We start from the raw sequence: 22688 nt of genomic DNA on the forward strand, positions 1-22688 counted from the left end.
TAGTTCTTACTGGAAGAAAAAATTTGTATATGTCCATAATAAAAAAATCTTCCAAATTTATTGCATATATGATTTTTAAAACAGTCACAAGAAATTATTCACTTTTTAAAAAATCTACTCCATCTGAAACAAATGAACTCAACTAATTGAATTGAAATAAGTCAAATCTTAACGTAAAATTCTAGCCAAATATTTGAGAAAATTCATATTTAAAAATCACATCATATATATATTTTAAACGAATAAGTCAATATTTACCATTACTTGTTATGGTTATAATATTTGATATGACAAAAAACAAAGGCTTTAAAAAAGTTCATGGAAAGAATTCTATCTTTTGGACGGGGTAATAAAAATAGCTTAAACTTCAGTTGTGGATATTTCCCTATTCCTGGGGGACCCATCGGATACAGACAATGACGGCAGCCATATTCCCTTTGAAAGAAGGATGGTGGTCAGTGAGGTTCTGCTACAGTTCTCTTGCCAGGTGAAGAGATGGCTGCATTTGCAAGAAACCATGTGTGACAAAACTATGGTAAATAATGAGTCTTCCCAGGATTCTTCTATGTAAATACCACAATGTCAATAGTTGCTGGTGACAACAAACACTTGTTAAATATACAAATGAAACTACATTGGTTGCTCATATGGTGGGGCTTAAATACATCATATATTCATCTGTATAAATGGCTTATTAAAATTTAACTGAAAGCCAACCAATTACACTTCTTAGAGTGAAAAAAGATCTCGTGCTTTCACTTGTAACAAACCTTGGATGATATTTTTAATTTTCATTCAGTTTTTCATTGTTTGAAAGACGGCACTGAGGCAGCTGGGGCAGAAGCTTACAACGGATGGTGAGGGTGACAAGTGTTGCCTGTCCTGCCTCCACCTCAAAGCCACCTGTGCTGAAGAAGGGTCGGCAGAGTCGCCAGCCTTAACGCTGTCCTAGGACCAGTTGACAGAAGAGCTCTCCCTGCCTTGGACCCACCAACTCCCCACGCTAAAAACCTTGGTACAGCTATCAAGAGTACACTTTGTTACTTCTAAGTTGGTGGGAATGAAGTTTGGCCATTATGGGTTCATACATGACATACTCTATTTACAAATGTGTCAATTATCTTTTTGTAAACTTTCTGCTCATAAGCAAGAAATTAAAATCTGGCTTATTTTTGAAAATTCATATTATGTAATTATATGATGTTTTTAACTGTACACAGTAATAAGAAAAAACTCATCAATGGAATAGTTACCACTGAAATTAAGTAGTCGGCTAGTTCATAGTGATCAAATAACGAGGCTCTGCAAAAAGAGAATTATAGGCATATTAAGGTACTACTAATATAAACATATAAAATAAAGCTACTATACTCAGTAAGTCAATTTAAATGACATTTAATAGCATGATAAAAAATGCTAGAGAATTAATAACCTTTCAAAATCTATAATTAGTCTTTTGTATGTAAATTTCAGAGTTAGCTTGCCAATTTTCACCCTAAATTCACAAGAGGTTGCATTATATTTAAATTATATTAAATATATTTAGTAACTGTAGGAAATAAATAATAACATTAAGGTCCCATTTGATTTGTTCTTATCTCTCACCAGTTTAGAGCTTTAACACTCAAAGTGTGGGCTGCAGGTCAACAGCACTGACGCCACCCGGGAATCAGTTAGAAATGTAGATTCTCAATAGATCTGGACTTTGAGGCTTGGGGAGGTTAAATGGTTGCCAAATGTTACACAGCCAGGTAGGCTGGAAGCCCTTTCCCCTTACTCTTCGGAGTAAACTCTTTGGAGTTTCAGCCAAAACAATGCACTGAGGTCTTTCCACTACAGTAACAAGAGGAATTCTAGCCCAAAAGGCAAACTTTCCTTTGCAGCTCAAGAAAAACTCCAAATGTCACTGGAAGGACATTCCAGGACTGTAGATCAATATTGATTAGTCAGAATTGGACTGAACTGGTCCAAGAAATTTTCAGCCAAGCCAAGTTGAGTATGTCCAGCTAGAGTCATCACCAGGCTAAGGATACTGATGGGCCAGGTGGATGAGTTTATTTTCCTAAAAGAGCTCCTTTTTATGCAGATTTGTATATTAAAGCTGTGTTCTGAATGGACACATTTTACCTATACCCACATCATTGGGTTTCTAAATTGGCTAACCACTGGAATCACTTAAAGAGTTTTTTAAAATTCCAAAGACCCATTTCAAAGACTCTGACGTATTCTGGCGTAGGAATTGGCGTTAGGATTTATAAACGCCGCACGTGATTCTACGTGCAAGTGTGAGAATCTCCAGGCTAAACGTTAGTCTATCTATTGAGCGTTTGTTTTAATTCAATGGCTTTTTTTTTTTTTTTTTGCATTTCTAGGGTTTCTAACTGGATCTTTTTCATATTACCAATCTTTGATTCTTAAATACCAGTTTGCTTAGCATAATCTGTTATCTTAATCCACTTATTTTTACACACCTGCCTATTCCTTCCTTTAAATTTCTAAACATTTTAGATGTCCTTATTTTAAAATTACTTTACATGACCCTACTATTTCTATTTCCTTAGAAGTAGATTAGCCTTTTGTCGATTTTGCTGTCTTTTCTAAGTTTTCCTTTCTGCCATGAAATTTTAGTTTGCAAACTCATCCTAAGTGGGAGTTCCTTTCTAGTCACGCATATCCCACTGTGGCCGGTGCTTTTGCCAATGTGGACATTCATCCCCTGCCTCCCTGGCTTAGAACCAGATCTTATATTGGTAGCTAGAGTTTCTTTTTCCCTGAGAGATATTGTAGATTTCCTGGTTCCGTTACCTACTGGGAAAATCTCAGCTCTTTTCTGCCATTCCAGGCTTCCACCATCCTCCGAGGTTTGCAGGGGGTGGTGGGGAGGGTGGCAGTGGGGAGAAGAAAGACTGACAGACAGACAGACAGACAGATCCCAGCCACCTTTCACTCACACAGGAAGCATTTAATCCTTGTCTTCCAAAGGAACAGAATTCAATTCTACACTGCCTGTTTCCTGTCCTAGCACCTAGTAAGCCTATAATTTCAGATGCTTTTTTCTCTGACATGTATTTCCATTAAATTCCACAGAAGTATTATCTTGTTTGGAGCTTGGCTATCACTTCCTACAACTATATGTTTTGAAAACATTTATCTATAATTGGGGCAGTGGGTGGAAAGGGGAACAGGGTGGGAAAGGGGAACATTCATATGTATCTGCTTCATTATCTTCACTAAAAATGTGGATAAGACACACATGAGGAATTGGAACAGATTAGAAAGGGCTTGGACAGCCATGTATGTTGACCTCCCGAGCATATAGAAAATTAATCTTGTTCCTATATCCACTGGATTAAGAATTGATCCAGAATACGCCACTGGAGATTTTATTCTATGAAAATCTATTTAACATTCTACTTTGATTCCAGAGGAACAAAGGGATTCCAGCTGAATCACAGGATCTTTGTTATTTCTGTTCCTTTCTTTTGAACTACAGAGCTTCCGCTACGCTAAGTGCTAACTTTTTCTTGCAGGGTACAATTTAACACTTGAACACTAAAAATCTGTACACAGAATGACAGGTGGGAAACTCGCCTGTGAAGTGGCGTCTCCTGATTTCCGTTCACTGCATTAACAATATCACTGCTACCGGAAAAGGAAGATATCATCAATTTAACAATCTCAGTGGCTCCCTGGGTGGCCGCAAAATGAAGGGCTGTGCACTTCGCATTCTGTAAAGAATTTTGATATCAGAATCACTGTTTAAGTCCCCATTTAACCTAAATTCAGCTCTGAATTTTTTCTTCCCAGGTCAGCAAAATCAAGGAATGTGGAATTTAAGATGATGAATAGTAATCAGTTTCATATACTGAAAAGTATCAATATAAAAATCATAGCTGGCAAGTTTGCTTCCTTGCATCCAACGGCTCTTCACACCTTGGACAGTACATCTATCAGTATCAGTATCATGATCTTTACTGCATCTCTATTTGGGTTTGCAATTGTTTTCGGTAGCTCTCCAAATTCCTTAGATTGCAATGTGCGATATTCTCTTTCTGTTTCTACATAAACTGCAGGAAATCATACCTATTTCCATCCAAATTAACTATAAAAGAGCTGTAAAGCATTTTGAAAAACCACTGGATAATTCTAAAACGAAAGCAACGTCTCGAGCATGAACAATCACCTCCATCAGTTCCAACTGTGCACCATTGTCCAGGCACATCTTAATCATTTCCAGGTCGCCACTCTGAACCGCCATGTGGAGAGGGCTAGCTTTCGCATTATTCACAAAGTTAATATGAGACTCTCTGCTATATCCCTGTTCTTCACCTTTAGAAGAAAATAAATTCAAGATAACAAATGTTATAAATTAAAGGAACTTTTTAAAAGAAAGGATGTTTAGACTTACATAGAAGCCCATGTATAAATTCTATGAAATACTTTTCAAATTAACAGCATCCACCAGAATAGACTTCTTTATAGCATAAAATGTAGGAAAGCCTCTACTCACCAAACTTTAATATTATTTCCATGCATTTTTTGGCACCCGAAAACGCAGCCTGGTGAACAGGGAAACATTTCCATTTATTTGATTTACATGGCTTAGCTCCTTTGTTGAACTAGTGGAAAAGAAAGAACAAAAAAAGTCAAATACACAAGCTAAACCCCAAGCACAAGGATGGACAAGAATTGTTCTCCTCTCCCAGGCCATTTGTCTAGTCTGCGCCTATGTAAAACTGTAGAGAAAATCTTCATATGATATGAAATCTAGGCAAGAAGGTAATTTTGGTACTCGGCTAAGATTCTGAAATAGAGACACTATATTTTCCCAAGATGAAGTAACAATGTAGACACAAAAATATCACTCTTGATACCTCAGCAAACTAAAGTCAACACATTTTTCAATGGGAATAATGAGATATTTTTAAACATTAACATGACTACTCCTACACTTATTCTCAATTCCTTATCCAAATAAAGTGATAATATTTCCCAGATTCTTTTCCTTTCATTTGTGTAAAATTAATAAATGACTGGACCAACATTCTTGTTAAACTATGAAAATCTGGTATTTTCACTAATGGAAGTTCTCTATTCAAAAGATGTTAGAAGAACTGAATCATATATTAACTTGGTCTCTGAGTCAATCATTTTCAACTACCATCTTATAGATCATTGGACTTCGGTTTAAGTACCTTCTATTTTCATAAAAGGAAAGACTTTGAAAAAGCAGAAAAGTGTGAAATAAATATTACTTGTAATCTTACCTTCTAGAGGCGCCATTGGTTTACATTTTAGATTTTCTTTTTTCACTTATTTCTTTGCAAAAGTAATTATTATATGTATACTGTGTCATCATACTGTTCAAAAGAGTTTTTACTTAAGATTTAAAAAATATTTTGTCAAGTACATATTCCATTTTGGGGTACACAAAATTTTATACAATGAATCCCTGTCATTGAACTTCAATTTTTTTTCGGTTTTCTCCCTCTGGTATATAACATTGATGTTAATATCAGTGATAGCTTTAATTATCTCCCTGGGATGTATTCCAAGAATTTGAATTGGTGAATCAAAAAGTATTCACACCCAGGGGCCGACCCAGTGGCCCAGTGGTTAAGTTCCCACACTCCGCTTTGGTGGCCCAGGGTTTCACCGGTTCGGATCCTGGGCGCGGACATGACACTGCTCAGCAGGGCATGCTGAGGTGGCATCCCATGTACCACAACTAGAAGGACCCACAACTAAGAATATACAACTATGTACTGGGGGGATTTGGGGAGAAAAAGCAGGAAAAAATGTATTCACATCCACAGTGAATGAAATTCCCCTACTCATCAAAATTTCTCTAACACTGTATATCAACAAGGTCTTTTCATTCTTTCAATTTAAGAGATGAAAAAAAAGATCTCATTGTTTTAACATGTTTCTCTTTGATTATTAGAAAATTAATTGAACTTCATGTGTCCCTTACCAATTTTCTATAGAGTATTGTCTTTTCCTTACAGATTTCTAAGAATGCTTTATAGATAAATCCATATCCATTTAAAGATAAATATATGGATATAATCCTATGCTTTGTCTACTCGGGCCATTTGATGTGCTATAATTTGATACTGAACTATTCGTACGTTCCCTGAATAAGGCCAACATGGTATTGCATGTTACTTTTAATTATTTCAATGAATTAATTTGCTAGTATTTTTAAGATTTTAAGATTTAAGATTTTTAAGATTTATTTATATGTAACACTGATCTACACTGTTCTTTTGAGAGGAGCTGTCAAATTTTAGAATTATTATGATGCTCAATTCATAAAATTAATCTGGATGTTTTCACTCTTCTGTTGTGCTATAAAACTATTACCTGAAATGGAAACTTTGTCCTTGAAAGTTTGAAAGAACTTGTAAAATCTATAAAAACATGTAATATAAGTGATAATGTATTCTCTTTTTTTTTACTTTTTATAGTTTTCTACAAATCTTTCATTTTAGTTAATTTTGAAATTTTAATTACTTTCAGCTACTTATCCATTAAGAAGGATTTTCAAATTTTTTAGGACAGGATCACGCAGATTAATTTTTTCTCATTAGAAACTCCAGCACATCCAGGTAAATCTCGTTGTTACTTCTGATTTTGTTGATTTGTACTTTTTTTTCTGTTTTAGTTAGACTTGCCAATACCATGTCTAATTTATCTTTTTCAAAAAAATAACTCAATTTATCAAATAATTCCAAAATTATTATTTTTTGTTTTCAACCTTATTATTTCTTTATTGCAATTTTCTTTTGGGTTATTTGGGGCTCTTTTTCTAAATTCTTGATTTGGGTGTTAATTTATTTTTATTTTTTTAGTCCAATCATGACAGCTTTCTCCAAGACATCTAATAAATATGTCAGACTATCTTTCTAAATTTAATTATCAGTGAGATATTTTTTAATTATTTTATTTCATTTTCTTACCATCTGGGATGGTGGAGAGGGAAAATGAAGTGATAAAAATATAGAACCTGGCCCAAATAACACACAAGTGATTAAGGAATATTTGAAAGAAAGCTACTTGCTGGAACTCTAGTACCACACTCAGAAGGGACAGGATGTGGAGCAGCTGTCGGTCCTTTAGACGGGCATCTCCAGCGTTTCAGTGGATCGCGCCAGGAAATCTCACCCAGAGAGAAGGCTGGTTTCACAGGCGATGGGCTGTGGCTATGAACCTCAGTCACTACATCACACAGGGCTCCCTTTTGGAGAACCGGTGGCAGCCATTTCTTCTCATCTTAGGAACGTGAACAGGTATGTTTTTCTCGGCTTTTACTTCATGGGCTCAACAATAAGCCTATTTATCTTTCCTTTGACTATTCAGGAGCTCAGGGTCAAAAGTATGATCCACTTTTATTAACATACAGGCTATTATACTTTGTATTTTGTTTTCTAGCCTGACCAGCAGCTTCATCTTAATTCTTCCTGTCTATACTTTCTTTTCACTTTGATCTCACGTTTTCTTTAACGCCTCCTGTTGGTCTTCTGTAAGCAATCTCAGATCCACGTAAGAGTTAAGAGGAGCATACATATACAAAAACACATAGAACTATTTCTTCTCTGACATATTTTCTGTATTTTATATTTTCCTAAGAAGAGAAACCGAGAGCTGTTGTAAATAACAATAATTCATGTTGTACTAATGAAAAGACAAAGAAAGCAGGAAAATTTTGATTAAAACACAAACCAATATCTGCAGGGCTTCACTATTATCCTTGCAACATGCAATCATTGCAGCTGTGTTTCCATTTTCTCCTTCCAAATTAATATCAGTACTGCTGTGCTCAGTCAAGACCTACACAAAAGACAGGAATAAGTGTCAAAAAGTTAACTTGCAGTTTTCCAAATAGGGTATTTGTCTTCCACTAGATTATAAGCTCTGGATGCTGGGGGCCATGTCCTCACTCATCTTTCTTCATCCTTCTCCCATAGAATCTGACACAAAACCTCGTATCTATCAGGTACTACATAAATTTCTCAAATAGATGAAATAATGGTAATTTCTACATCACATCAATTAAAGCAATATGGATTTGTGGAACTGGAAAAAGAATAAGAATCGTAGATACTAGTTAATACTTTTCCCTGTATTAAGTGAGCTCTGTTAACTAATATCTTCAAGAAAATAAATTTGTGGAGCCATTTGGAATGTGTGGGTAGGGGAGGAGGAAGGGAGAGAGGCAGGAAGGGATGGAGAAGATGGGAAGGGAGGAAGAGGGGAAGGGAGGAAAGGTGGGAGAAGCGGAAGGAAGAGGGGCGGGAACCGTTTCTTTCTCCCCTCTAGTCATTTTTCTTTGAACTAGATCGCAAGCATTCTGGGAAATGTCAACGAAAACTCCCCTCTCCTCAGTAGAGAAAAGAGAGTTTCATATAACACTGGTACAGCTTTAGCACAATTAATTCAAACTCAGTCTGGAACATGATTCCTATGATGTAAGAAATCAGCATGCCTGATAAAATGGTTTAGCAATTTTTCTGACACAATTTAATTTGAAGACCTGTTCATCCTTCTCCTGGTTAAGTTCCGGCTGATCACTGACCAAGAATCTATAGATCTTTAACCAGTCTTTATTTTATATTAAATCTAACAATAATTATCTCATATAAATGTCTCTGTGAAGAGAGAAATCTTTGAATTGGCCAACTAGAGACTTTTATTAAATTATTTAAAAATAATTTATGAAAAAAGCTGTTTCCTAAAAAGCTTGACTTAAAAAAAAAAAATCACACCACCTCCTACCAGAGCCCCTTGTTAATAGAATGTGTGCTCAAGTGTCAGCAAATGAATTAAGTCCACTAATTAGCACTGCTCACAAAAGAAAATTAAGCTGAGATTTTGGTACACAAGAACATATAGGGGAAATATTGATGGATGAAGGAAAATGAGAACACAAGGCTCATTCTATGGATTTGAGGCACTTCCAAGTTCTGCTCTTAACACTCTAGATTCACATGCAAAGTAACCTACCAAAGTCGTTAAGACGAGATCTTTCTCTCTTTGCCCTCTTAGAATCAGAGATCACAGATTTCTAGCATTTATTAGGGTGTTATTGTTGTACCATCATAGGCGCAATCTTTCAAAAAGCTGTGTTAAATTATACGTGGCAGGGGTTCCAGAGGGAACGACTAAACTGCACCCACTTCAAATTCAGTCATGACCAGGCAAGTCTGGAAGGTTTGCAGGTGAGGCCTCCAGACATCCCCTTAATGAGAATCCAGGAAGCCTCACGGGAGGGTCAAACCACTGGATACTGTGAGGTTAAGCCCCAAAGACCAAGGCCTGCAGGCTACTGAGAAACAAGGCCACCACCTCCTGAACCCCCAGACCAGTGCGCCCCAGGGAGCGCTATGCATAGCAGCGGCGTCTGTGCAAGAACTTGAGGTAACACATGGGTAACAAGTTTTTACTTTACGATCATACAGGCCGTGGTGGAGGTCTGGGGGAAGGCTGGCAGAGCAGACAATGGAGAAGCACTCTAAATTGTCAAGAGCTGGTGGGGCACAGGCCTGACCCACGGTATAACTGGCCACGAGGACTGCTATTTGCAAACACACGGGAAGACTCCAAAATTTCTCCTCCTTCTATTCTCTTCATCTCCAGTGAAGCAGAGGGGTTTAAAAATATCTTTTAGGGTCCAGCCCCGTTGCTAAGAGGTTAATTTTGCACATTCCACTTCAGCAGCCCAGGGTTTCTCAGGTTCAGATCCTGGGTGCGGACCTAGCACTGCTCATCAAGCCACGCTGAGGCGGTGTCCCACATGGCAGAACTAGAAGGAGCTACAACCAGAATATACAACTATGTACTGGGGGCCTTTAGGGAGAAAAAGAAAAAGAGAAAAAAAGATTGGCAACAGATGTTATTTCAGGGCCAATCTTTAAAAAATATATAATTTTTAGATTAAGTTACAGCTAGTAAAACCAAGTAAAGGAGAGACAATTATTTCAATGCTCTTATAACCCTATTTTTCTTCTTGTCCTGGTGTCACCCAGGAAAATCTGTTATATCCCCCATCTAGTTTATAAATCAGTCATGGGCTTATTTCTAAACCTTCTTTCCTATTTCTATGTGACACCTACCTTCTTATATTTGTTAATCTGAAGATTTCTGATTTCTAATTAACATTAGCCTTTTAACTGTTACCTGCTTTTAACTGTTACCCAAACCATGCTTTCAGAGCCAAGATTAAGTCAGTGGGCATTTGTTTATGAAAAGAGCCTCCAGAGGAAGCACAAGAGACCCATGGGGTAGTATGTGACATGGGGAGGGGGGCGGTCCTTGTGGTCACTAGTGACCCAATCCAGATGATACACAAATAGCACCTGGCTCGTGAATAATGCAGGCACTTAAAAAACACACAGCCTATTGCCAAAGGCCTTTCCAATAACTTCCTCAAGGAGCTGCCTTGATTCATCTCCTTGGGTGCTAACACCTAAGCTCTCCCCTTCTCCTTTAGCCAAAATGCCCATTAGGCATTCATTCCCTCATTCAAGAGCCATCATCTACCAGCAGTGAGGATGACTGGAGATATTCAGATTAGTCACACAGTCCCTCCCCCCAGGATGACCAGCTAGAGGGGGAGAGAAGCACAGGAACATCTGATCATAATACCACGTGCTAAGAATCTGACAGAGCTACATACGAGGTACACTGGGAAAGCTTAAAGGAGCCATGGACACAGAGGGCTCAGAGGAAGGTGTCTGGACTAAAGGAAGCGTGGGGCTTGCGGATACCCGAGAGCTCTTTGGTGATTTATAGACAAAGTAGGTTTTGGTGTGGTGGGATTGACCGAGTGCTTATGTTATGTTGAAATTCTAACTTTCATAAATTGAAATCCTACCCCAATATGATGGTATTAGGAGGTGGGACCTTTGGGAGATGATTAAGTCACAAGGGTGGAGCCCACACAAATGGGACTAGCACCTTCATAAAAGAGACCCCAGAAAGCTCTCTTGCCCCTTCTGCCATGTAAGGACACAGCAAGAGGATGGCCATCTATGACCCAGGAATTAGGTCCTCACCAGACACAGAATCTGCCTCTGCCTTGATCCAGGATTTCCAGCCTCCAGAACTGTGAGAAATAAATGTTTATTGTATAGAAATGGTGTTTTGTTATAGCAGCCTGAACTGACTAAGACACGTGGCTCAGCACGACAGCCAAGTCATCATTCGCAATATTGTTTCTACAAGAAAACTTACATAAGTTCCAAAGTGCCTACCTGAGAAATGAATTTCTGGAACCTGATCCATTTGTAAATCACCTTCCTCCTTAAGTAAGCATGTGTGTTTTCTAGCGTGTCTGTGAGACTCTGAGGTGTAGTTTAAAAGCCCCGGCCTAAACCTTACCCTTTAGGCATTTTCCTGGGTTTCCTCTATTTGACTAAACTCACTCTCAAGCCTGGAATAAAAAAAGAAATATCCCACGGGTATCATTATGTCTTCTAACAAAAAACAGTAAATCATAATTATGTTTTCCCTCTTCACTGAGGGATTCATCACCTCCTTTATTTTAATCATTAAATCAGTCAGGTACAAGTGGTAAAGCATTAACTTGCAAACACAAAGATGAAAACAAAATTCCTAATTCTTGTTTTCACCAGTTATGTGAATATGGGAATAATAGAAGTCTTACTTCATAGTTTTATTTTTTTATGACAATTTAAAAAACTAAGACATATAAAGTTCTTAATAAAATGCTGGCTCATAAGTACTATTCAGTAAAGATAAGACTATCATCATCGTCGTCATCATCATCACTATATCATCAGTTGGTCAGAAGTAAAGCCAACTATAAACAGCATACAAGATGGAAGAACTTATGCTAAGGACTCATGAAAGGCACAAGAAAATGGAGTTATGGGTGTGACTGACAACACCTTAAAGAAACACCCAGAGATAAGGAGACAGCACAACTGCAGACCTGGATAAGACGTGGAATCGGCATAAAGGGGCGAGAGGAAGAAACACTGATGCCAGGGAGCCATCCCAGAGAGAGGATGACACGCTGTCAGTCGCCTGGCTGATTCCCTGCCTCTCGCTGCTCCCTTCAGCTGGACCGATTTCCCATTCTGGACTCGCTGGACCGTGCCAAGGACTTTGTGGACTTTGGTTCATAACCCTTTGCATATTGAATGCTCCATGTGGTGTTAATTAATATGTTTTTATGATACACATATGAGTTAATGTGTGATGCTTGATCAAATCTCTGTAAAGGAACGCTAGGCTGTTACCGCCATTCCTGGACCTCGGTCACTTGTGGCGAGGTCCTTTATAAATTCTGGCATTGTGGAAAGACACAAAGGTGAGTGGACATTCTATTATTAACCACTCAATACACTAATGTTGTGATCATTACATCTCATTTGCCCTGGCAGCCTAGGTTGGCCATCCTTGCCCAGGCAGAGACAGCAGACGTGGGTCCCAAAATGACAGTCTGTGCCTCGGAGCCGGCGGGCAGGCTTACCTTCATCACCTCGTTGTGCAAGCCCTGCACAGCTATATGGAGGGGCGCCATCATGTTGTAGTTTCGGAGGTTTGGGTTGGCTCCTTTGCTGAGAAGAAACTTAACACTTTCAACCTGGTTTTTTTCTGCGGCCCAATGCAGAGGGGTATTTCCATAATCATCCATCACATTCAGCGCTGGAAAAAGACACCAAATCTGGGTTAGATTTTGCTTGGACAGTATTCAACACCTGCTGCGTGCCTATTCACTTCAAAGCTCAGTGCCAAGTGCTATTGCAGTAGGCTTCACCTTCTTTACAAAATAAAAATATAGCTTCAGTCCTCAAGAAACATCTAATGGACACCTCTAGGGGATGCACAGAAGTATGGTACTGACCTTGTCAAACGAGTTAGATGTCTATCTACAGCATCCATAAGGAATAGATCCTCCTATAGCAACATGTTTTTATACATGGTATGAATTTGGGGATTGTTAGAAAATATTGAGTTTATATAAAAGTAATAACTATATGCCAGGCACTCTATTAAGTTCCATACAACCATTATTCCATTCAGCCTTCCAACAGCCTACAAGGAACCATGACTGTTTTTCAGAAAAATAAGGCCCAGGGAGATTCAAAATCTTGCCAATGTTACACAACTAGTAAGGAGTTCTGTAAGTTGCCTTAATTCTTTGAACATCAGTTTTCTCGTACTCAAATTTGGTTAAAAAAAAAAGAAAAGGAAAGAAAGAAAATAAAATATATATATATACCTTGCAACGTTCTTAGGAGGAGAATATCAAATCATATCTTTAAAGATCTTAATAGAGCGTCTGGCCCATAGCAATGGTTCGAAAAGGATTAATGAGAAAAAAGACACACCACTAATAAACCACAAGACTGGAATTAGAGCTTCAGCCCCGGATGCCACACATGGTTTCCATGTATTTCTACAATACAATACAATTTCCACAGCTACTTCCTGTGTAACAACGGCCCTGTGGGGGTTGCTCCTTTCCCTCCATATTTCTAATCTACTACAATACTAGGTATTGGTCTACCAGATATTTCCAAGTGGATGTCCCCTGGGCCCTTCAAACTCAGTATGACCAAATCAAAATTCATTATCCCCTTACATCCTCACAATCACTTTTCTTCTGTTTCTTATCCGCCTTCTTTTCTGGACGGTTATACTATTAGCGTAATTTCCTAAATTAGGAATCTCAAAGTTAGTTCAACTCCTTGCTACTTACTCCTCACATTCAATCTTTTATCAAGCACTGTCCACTCTACGTGTAAAATAGCTCTTGACTCTCTCCCATTCTCCTTATTCCAACCTCAAAACCCCGGTGGGCTCTCATCTTCTCTTTACTACTAAAATAGCCTTTTAATTGGGCTTCCACTTCCAATCCATCCTCCACAATATTGACAGAATTGTATTAAATAATAAAGGTCTTCTCACACCACCTGACTGCTTAAATCTCTGCGGCATCCCCCTTCCTTATCTGACTACAGTTGCGTTTCTCAAACAAGGCTGGGGTGGGGGAGGATGTTACATCTTCTGGGAGTCTCGATTTTATTCAATGATAAGAAATTTAAGTGTAGAATGACCTCATGGAAATAAGTCCATGGAAATTTCGTGGTCTATCATAAAAATTCAAAGAAAATCTGTGCTTGTGGGATGTCCCAGATTGGTGCACTAGCCTTGGCAGAATTTCAGTGGGAAAACTTGAGAAGCACTACTGGTCTGTTGGGAAAACCACCCTCCTGAGTGAGCTATTCAGGCCCATTGTAATCTGGAACTAATCTACCCTTCAGAATCATTTCATATTGCTCTTCCCAATGAATCGCATGGGATGACGGATTTATGGAGCGCTCATGGTAACATTTTGCTACCTTCACAAGAGGAGTCATTGATGATCATCTGCATCAGCTCCACTTGACCTTCTCCTGCAGCATGATGCAAAGGGGAGGCATTCGTATCATCATATTTGCTTAATTTCTTTTGTTTCTTCATGAAGTTTTGTAAGCCACATGTACTGCCTTCAAAAACCACCTAGAAGTATATAAAAAACTGTTACCTCAAACAAGTGAATGTAAAGCATTAATATAAGTTAATCGTTAACAAAATTATCATCCAAAACCATTTGTCATGCTTACAATAAGGTAAATATTTTTTTTTTGAAAAACACAAAATGTTACAGACATACAGAAGTTACAAGCAAACACCTAACATTGATAAGTACGTTAAATAAATGATTTTATTTCTGACCATAAACTCATATATGCTGTAGAAATAAAGGCCTTGAAAAATGTTTTGAAGTAAATGTAAGGGATGTGATCTGAGAAATAATGAGTATAGTGAAAAGAAAGAGGAATTTTCTTTGCCAAGTGAAAATGTACTTAAACTACAGCATGAGGGATTTTGCTTAGATAAAGATTTTCGTGAATGCAAGGATCAAGCCCAAGAATCTGCGTTACTATCCTTTCTTTGGCTTTTCTGCCGACAGTGAATTCCCACTCAATACTTCCTTATATACTGGAGCTGGAATCATACTGAAACAGTGTCGTGTAATTCACTTGGCAGTAATTCAGAACAGCTGCCCACACCCCCAAGAATGAGTAATTCCTCCTCTTTTGACTACTGGAATCCTGCACCAGGCCAAGCCAGGTCATGTTCTCCCCCTTATTGTTATCTACACACAGGAAATGCTAGCATTACTGCACACTTACTTGGGGCCAGAAACCAGGACACGGAGAGGTTACACCATTTGCCCAAAGGCACACAGTAAGTGGCAAAGTCAGAATTTGAACAGGAGGCTACATGGAACGTATATTTCGGCTGACTGATTAATGCTAAAAACCAACATACAGTAGAAGCTGAAGTTGAGGTCAAAACCACAGTTCCAGAATAAACTGTGTGAGAGAATAAGATATTATAAAGCATAAGAACAGACTTTGCAGAGCAGACTCAACAAGTCTTGGCACAGTCGGCTGGTGTCACTGGCCTGCACAAGTGTAATTCCAACAGATGCTCGCTTCCACTGATGTCAGGGGAGGAGCAAGAGCTTGGCTGAGTATCTTATTTTTCTCGAACTTTCTTTTCTTCTTCATGCTCCTTATAGTCTTTCTTATGTCTGGACTGAAGATGATTTATCATGAATGACATTATGTTTCCTCCTTGTGAAATTCTGAGGTGACCATGTTGACATTCTGCTTCTGATTCATTCTCACAAGATAGGAAAAATTCCCAAACATGACTTTTTCTTAAAAAGCTCACGGCCTAAGTGGAATAAACTTAGTAAAAATTAAATAAATCTTTAAAAATTATTTTATTGAATGTTATTAATGTTACTACAGCAAACAATTTTACAAAAGCCTTCATGTCATAAATTTGCTTCTATTATCTGGCCTTGAATTATTACTTAAGTTTTCATAAATATTTTGGATCAAAAAATGTATTCGGTTCTTCCTAAAATTAACTAATGCATCCTCTCTTAATAGCTGCACTAACTGACATCTCGTTCTCTATTTAACTACTTAAAAATTCTTAATATCATTTTACAGAAAATTAAGAATTTTCAAAATCATTAATTATAGTTATATTTAATTATACTTCAACAAACTGGCAAGATTTTTATTCCAAGTTGCTCCTAGAATTTCTGCCTATATTTGAAAGTGAATATTTAGGTATTATTAATAAATATGAATGACATACCTTATTCTAGTGCTAACATTTTCACATTGTTTAGATATGATAGTATCATATCTAAGATTCAGAGATGCCAGAAATGGCATCAAATTAGGTATTCTGATATTTGGTTGCCAAAGGCAAAGCTGAAGCCAAAGCTGAATTGCAGCTTTTGGCCTCAAATCGAGGCTGAAGCCAAACTCCGGTATGTCCCTGGATTGCACACAAGAGTTCTACTCCAGAAGCCATGCTCTTCCAGAACCTGCTGTGCTGCTGGCCTCATACGGTGCTAGAGTCTTACCTGGCCTTCCACCCAAACGAAGGGCACCCTTCTCTCTTTCCTTGTTCCCGTTACGCTGTCTTCCTGTAGCCGCCCAAGTCTTCCCTCCTCCTCGAGGCCTTCGTGACCGCCACAGGGTGCCGTCCTCTAGTCCAGCCCCTCTCTGTCTCTCAGGAATGCACACTGGAGTTTTCCAGAGGCCACAAGATGTGTGCTGACATCACGGTGCTGACAGTTACCGGAATGTGTGTATTCTCACGTTTTTAAATTTTTCACCACTTTAACTTCTAATTCGGTAAATATTGGTAGCTATAACCCAATAAACAAGCATTCTTTGGAATCCTCAATATTAAGTTTAAAGGGGTTCTGAGGCAGAAAAAAAAGTTTGAGAGTCACTCTCTAGCTCTCTCCTCACACTGTCTGTGCTAAATTCCTTCTACACATCTGTGTACTTATTCTCTGTGAGACTTTCATGTATGGAGATAGTTTTTCCAGAAAGAGAGAGTGAAAGAAGGAAGGAAGGAAAACCCAGATGTACGTAAGAGCAGCCATACGGACTTTTATACACACTAGAACTTTCCTGGACTATTTGGTGAATTTTAATTCCCTAGAGGCTTAAACATCAATGGGAAAAATTAATGGAGCCTCATTCCAGTTTTATGGTAATATAGAGACTGAAATTACTGCTCAATGTTTCTTCCAGCTTTGCAAATACATGGTTAGATTATACACCTGGCTGAAATTTTTTCAAAGCTATTTCTTGGCAAATATTTCATCCCATGGACCAAAAGCAACACGTTCTACATGGCAGCAGCTTTTCATGGAACCCAGTGTAAAACGCCTATTTTCTGAAAATGCAGAAACCTCCCCCAAGCCAATGACCCAGGTACTTGCTTTAATTCTCCCTTTGACGGTGACTGGGCACATTTGACACACAATAATATAGGTGTCAAAAACCCTACTTTGCTATTTTAGAGATAACCAGAACATTTCTTACATTAAAATTGAAAGCTACCATGAAATAAAATGAAGCATTAAAGTACTTAAGGTAGTTTACCATAGTTAATAAAGAATCGAGCACATTTGAATTCACTCAGTAAATGTCAGGTTGGCACATATAAAACAAAATCTTAAAATTGTGAACTTTGGCTTTTGCTCTGTTATCACAGAATAGCACCTAAGAAATCAGTCTTCTAAGGTGGTCCCTTAAATAGAGATGTGTCACTTTTCAACAGCAAAATTCTATATAGGCTACATACAGCTTGGTGAATGCAGGATATGACAACGAGCATTCAACCATTTCCAAACGTACACATATTCAGGAATGAATTAAAAAATGAGCTTCTGGGGCTGGCCTGGTGGCGCAGCAGTTAAGTTCGCACATTCTGCTTCAGCGGCCCGGGGTTCACCAGCTCGGATCCCAGGCGCGGACCTGCACCCCTTGTCCAGCCATGCTGTGGCAGGCGTCCCACATATAAACTAGAGGAAGATGGGCACGGATGTTAGCTCAGGGCCAATCTTCCTCAGCAAAAAGAGGAGGATTGGCAGCAGATGTTAGCTCAGGGCTAATCCTCCTCAAATAACAATAATAATGATAAAGCTATGAAAAAAATGAGCTTCTTACAGATATAGGCTCTTTCTCAATGTTTCACCCTGTCAAAGGAAGTGTTTACCTAAATCCATTTGGAAGTATTTTACCACTTGAATTTGATATGTCCTTCCAGTGGCAATAAAGGGATTACTTCAGCCACCCCACAGTGCCAGAAGGAGCAATGTGTAGGTCTGTCCAGTGATGTGCTGTCACCCCAAACCCAACTACACACTCTCGAGAGCAAGTACCAGGTTCGGATGCTCAGAAGGTGCTCCTGAATTCACAATGACAAAACAGCATCTAAATCCTTTGTGCACGCTCATCAGATGTGCCCAACTGTCTGAAACTAAACAGTACATGACATGTCAAGTCAGGCTTTGAAAAGATTTCTTAAAGTTCCGAAAGTCAGGCAAAGGCGTCATTTAGACAGACTATTACAGATTCATTCTGTGTAGTTTTCTACTGTCACATGGTCACTTCAGATTATTTGGATTCTGAACTATATGACTAGATACAGACCATCATAGACTAGATCACTTTTAAAGAAGCTAATTCTAACTGAGCTCTTTAAACGGAGATAGCAAATACATCTGTTTTAGGTTGCTTTAATGAAATACACAAAAGCACTAATGGGGCAAAAAGGAAGGAAACTAATGTGACAGATGACAACAAATAGGAGGTCAAATGCTAAAATATTAGCTCCCTTCACAGAAAGTCCCTGGAAAAGGCTAAAGGCATCATTTAGATGGTTCTTTTCCACATTTCTCATCTTGTAAAGTTTCTCAATCCCTGATTTTCTCAGCATTCCTGAGGTAGCGTGTGTGCTGGAGAAAATGTTATACACCAGATCTTTTTAACCAGGAAATCCTCCGAGTTCAGAACTCTCCACAGTGTGTTATAGGTATTGATTTGTAATTATTCTCACCACTGAGGTTTCTGCAGAATGATCCGGAATGACTGCAGACAACAAAATAAAATAGATAAATCCTTCGATCCACAAGCTGTACTGTGGCTTCTACAAGCCTTAAATAACATAAACGGCTTTATTTGACTTAGGCAATAAAACTAAAGACAGACAAAAACAGCAAGAAAAGTAAGTTTGAGACTTTGTGCTGCAGAAATCCTTCAGCTAATATCTCTAGAAAACGAAACCACATCGGTAAGCAAAGGATGTATTATTTCTGGTGTCATTTTCAAAATTTTAAAATTTCTTCCCATCTCCTAATATTTATTCCAGAGACACTATCCTAGTGCTTGAAATGCCCTCATGGCCTCAGTTCTTGGGGTTAAGCCAAAAGACCTTGGTGAATATGCTAATAGTAAGGAGGAGGAAAAAAGTCAGTGTTTAATCTGGATGTGCAAATAGACTGACTTTGGGAGGCCTGGTTTGTTGGTTTATGTGATTTACTACACATGTGCGACTCACACACATGATGGGCAACAGCGTCAATTCGTGCAACTTGCTTAGAGGGCGACTTGTCAATTTCTACCAAAATTACAGCTATACATACCTCTTGATCCTGCTAGGACATTAACACACATACACAGTCACTAAGGTACCAGTGGACAGACAGATGGAGCCACTTGAACACTCACAGACACACTCATTCACGTGTGTAATAGCAAAACAAAACAAAAACACAATTGAAGCGCCCATCCATGCGGGACTGCTTAAATAAATCATGATACCTTCATATAAGGGAATACTATAAAGTTGCTAAAAACGGCAAGGTACAGCTCCAGGTGCTGATTTGAAAAGTATTCTAAAATATATTTCGTGAATAAATCAAAGGGCAAATCTCTCCGACTTCATACTTTTATAAATAAAAGAGATATACGAGGGGCTGGCCAGGTGGTGCAGCGGTTAAGTTTGCACGTTCTGCTTCGGCAGCCCAGGGTTCCCGCGTTTGGATCCCAGGTGTGGACCTACGAACTGCTTGTCATTCCACGTTGTGGCAGGCATCCCACATATAAAGTAGAGGAAGATGGGCACGGATGTTAGCTCAGAGCCAGTCTTCCTCGGCAAAAAAAAAGAGGAGGATTGGTGGCAGATATTAGCCCAGGGCTAATCTTCCTCAAAAAAAAAAAAAAAAACACATAGATATATGAACGTGTGTTTGTATAAGCACTTTTCTCCTGGAGAATACATAAGGAACTGTTAAAAGGGTTCCAGTGTGGAAAGGGATCTGTGATAGGGGTTTGGGGTGACACTTCTAATGATATCCTAACGTTTAAAAAGACCCCTTTCCTCCTGCAGACAACGTGAGGAAACCCCCCCGGCAAGTTTTCTGAGCCCCCAGCAGCCTGTGCCCTCAGACTGCGCCCTCAGGCGGTAGCGCTGAGTAGTGCTGCCTTTGGGTGAAAAAGCCCCAGGAACCTCACAAGACACAGAAGCTCCATCCCAGCCCTTCGGAGCCCTGGGGAGACCACGACCCATATTCAAAGGGTCTCTTCCTCCACAGTCTTTCCCGACGCCCCGATGCCCTGGAGGAACTCGCCACTCCTGCCATTCCCTGTAACGCCTCAGTGCTGGCGTTGGTTCCTCTGTTTCACTCCACAAGACAAGAATACTTCCCAACCCAAGGCACCGAATAGCTGGCCGATACAGCCATTTAGCTGTATGCCCCACCTTCGGAGAAGGGCCCCTCTGGTCCCGCACACACGCCCCGAGATGAGCAGCCCTCATCCCGCTGCGCCCCCGGCCCTCCATCCCTGGGCCGCCCGCTAGAAACCTCGAAACGCAGAGCGCCAAGTTAAGACAAGCCGAGCCCCCCCCGGACTTCGGGGCCCTCCCGACCGCCCAGGGTACCTTAAAGGAGTCCTCGGAGTCGTCCATGTCGTCCTCCACGCCCTGGTAGACAACGCCCGGGGGCTCCTTCTTCTCCCCGGGGCGCAGCATCTTCCTCAGGCTGCGCTTCATCGACCCCACCCCGGACGCCACCTGCTGCAGCTGCTCCCCACGTGCTCGGGCACCTGGGGCGAGAGAGCGCGCTGACCGGGCGCCAGGTGTCGGGTTCCCGGCGCGGGGCGCAGGGTGCCGGGCGCAGGGTGATGGGCGCGATCGGGGTCTCCCGCGCCCTCCGCGTCCGCGCCCGAGTCCGGAGCTCCGAGCTCTCCGCACCGGGAAGTTCCGGAGACGCGAAGAAGTTGCTTTGCGTGCGGCCGGCAGAACTTCTGGAAGCAGCCCGGCCTAGGCTACTTGTAGCGAAGGAAGCGGGAGGGGCGCAGGGAGGAGGCAAGGGGACGCAGACCTCGTGTCCACCCGGCGAGGGGGCGGCCCTGCCGCGGCTGCCGGGGCTCCGGATCCGGGGGGAAGCACGACTTGCCTGTCTGCGCTGCAGCAGCGCACCCCGGAGTTGAGGTGTCAGGTCAGGAGGGATCCAGGGAATCTGGAATCTTTTATAATAAAACCCCTAAGAGCTCCCCGCCCCGTCCGCCTTGCCCCACACCCAGAGAGGAAGGGAGGGGGCAGAGAAAGAGAATGAGCGAGAATAACTAGGTATATTAGAAAGATTTTTCTCTTTTAGGATTTTTTTCCCCAGCTAAAAACTGCTGGGCCTGGGTTTCCCATGTCCACTTCCTTTTAGAAGCCTCTTTGATTTGGAAATAAGGTATTTCGAAAAACTTCTCTTTCCGAAAGAAAAGGGAGAAGGGTTAAATCCTAGCACTGGTCTGAACTACGAGGCCAATTCCCTTTGAATCTCAGGTTCCATTTCCTGTGAATAACAATGCTAATGCCCTGGGGTTTGGTGTCTTAGAATGGCTAAGAAAATGACTGTTAGGTTCAAGGTTAGTCATAGTGACTGGCGGCGGCTTGTTTACCCTCAGCTTTGTTGGAAAGGCTTCTGTCTTCAGGGGCCTGCGCTGTGGTTATTCATCACCGGCACAGGTGTGATGCGTGGAGTGGAAGGCCTCTGCTCTCCACTGGAGAGCCCACTTCTCGTTTATGTAGAGGCGGTGCAACCTCTGAAACTGTTGCTACTCCGTTTAGGCCACAAGGTCAGAAGGCAAAAAACTCCTTCCAAAGCTAATGACACTTTGCACAGGACAGAACTTAGCTTTTACAGTCTTCTGTTTGGATAATCTGTGCTCCTTTAAGGCCCTGGATTGTCATATTCACCTGGCGACCTCCAGCGCCAAACGCAAGACCCACGTGGGTCCAGGACCTGGTATAGAGCCGGCACTAAATAAAGGTTTGTGGACTGCAGGACCTAGGATCTACACTGGGCTGAACTCAAGGGTAGGTAGAATGGTCATGATGATATTGAGGAACTCTGGGACGGTCCCCCCAAATCTTCCAATAGATATGGCTAGCTAGGTTGCCATCAATTCTACCCCTGGAAGGATAATATTGAAGTTATGGCCAGTCATCAACCTTTGAACGTGGCCTGCTGAAAAGCTGGTGAAGGATGCAGCATTCAACTTCAGCACCTGCTGTTTTCTCATCAGCATCTACGTTCAGGAGTACAGAACCGTGATCAGTACATCTTGCTATTATCTAGTTGAGATAGGTAATGTCTTTGGAAAATCCAATAAGAAAAGAATCAGAGGGATGGGGAAAGAGAATAACTTTGAGTCACTGCTATCTGCCGGGCATTTTCCATATATGTCCTCATTTTAAAAACGAAATGCCTCATAGGAACATTA

At 40.4% G+C, this 22688-nt stretch overlaps 1 protein-coding gene across 1 annotated transcript in view; it reads right to left on the minus strand.

The window, feature by feature from the left end:
- Window positions 1-20961, minus strand: part of TRPA1 (transient receptor potential cation channel subfamily A member 1) — a 50912-nt gene extending 29951 nt beyond the window's left edge. The window contains exons 1-8 of the mRNA XM_046641851.1: window positions 20851-20961; window positions 14376-14535; window positions 12500-12675; window positions 7726-7833; window positions 4511-4619; window positions 4184-4329; window positions 3592-3728; window positions 1254-1302 (exon numbers count right to left, since the gene is read on the minus strand). Coding sequence (XP_046497807.1) covers window positions 1254-1302; window positions 3592-3728; window positions 4184-4329; window positions 4511-4619; window positions 7726-7833; window positions 12500-12675; window positions 14376-14535; window positions 20851-20961 — 996 coding nt within the window. The remainder of the gene's footprint in view (window positions 1-1253; window positions 1303-3591; window positions 3729-4183; window positions 4330-4510; window positions 4620-7725; window positions 7834-12499; window positions 12676-14375; window positions 14536-20850) is intronic.
- Window positions 20962-22688: the final 1727 nt, after the last annotated feature.

The sequence above is a fragment of the Equus quagga genome, chromosome 16 (genome assembly GCF_021613505.1).
Source record: "Equus quagga isolate Etosha38 chromosome 16, UCLA_HA_Equagga_1.0, whole genome shotgun sequence".
NCBI lineage: Eukaryota > Metazoa > Chordata > Mammalia > Perissodactyla > Equidae > Equus > Equus quagga.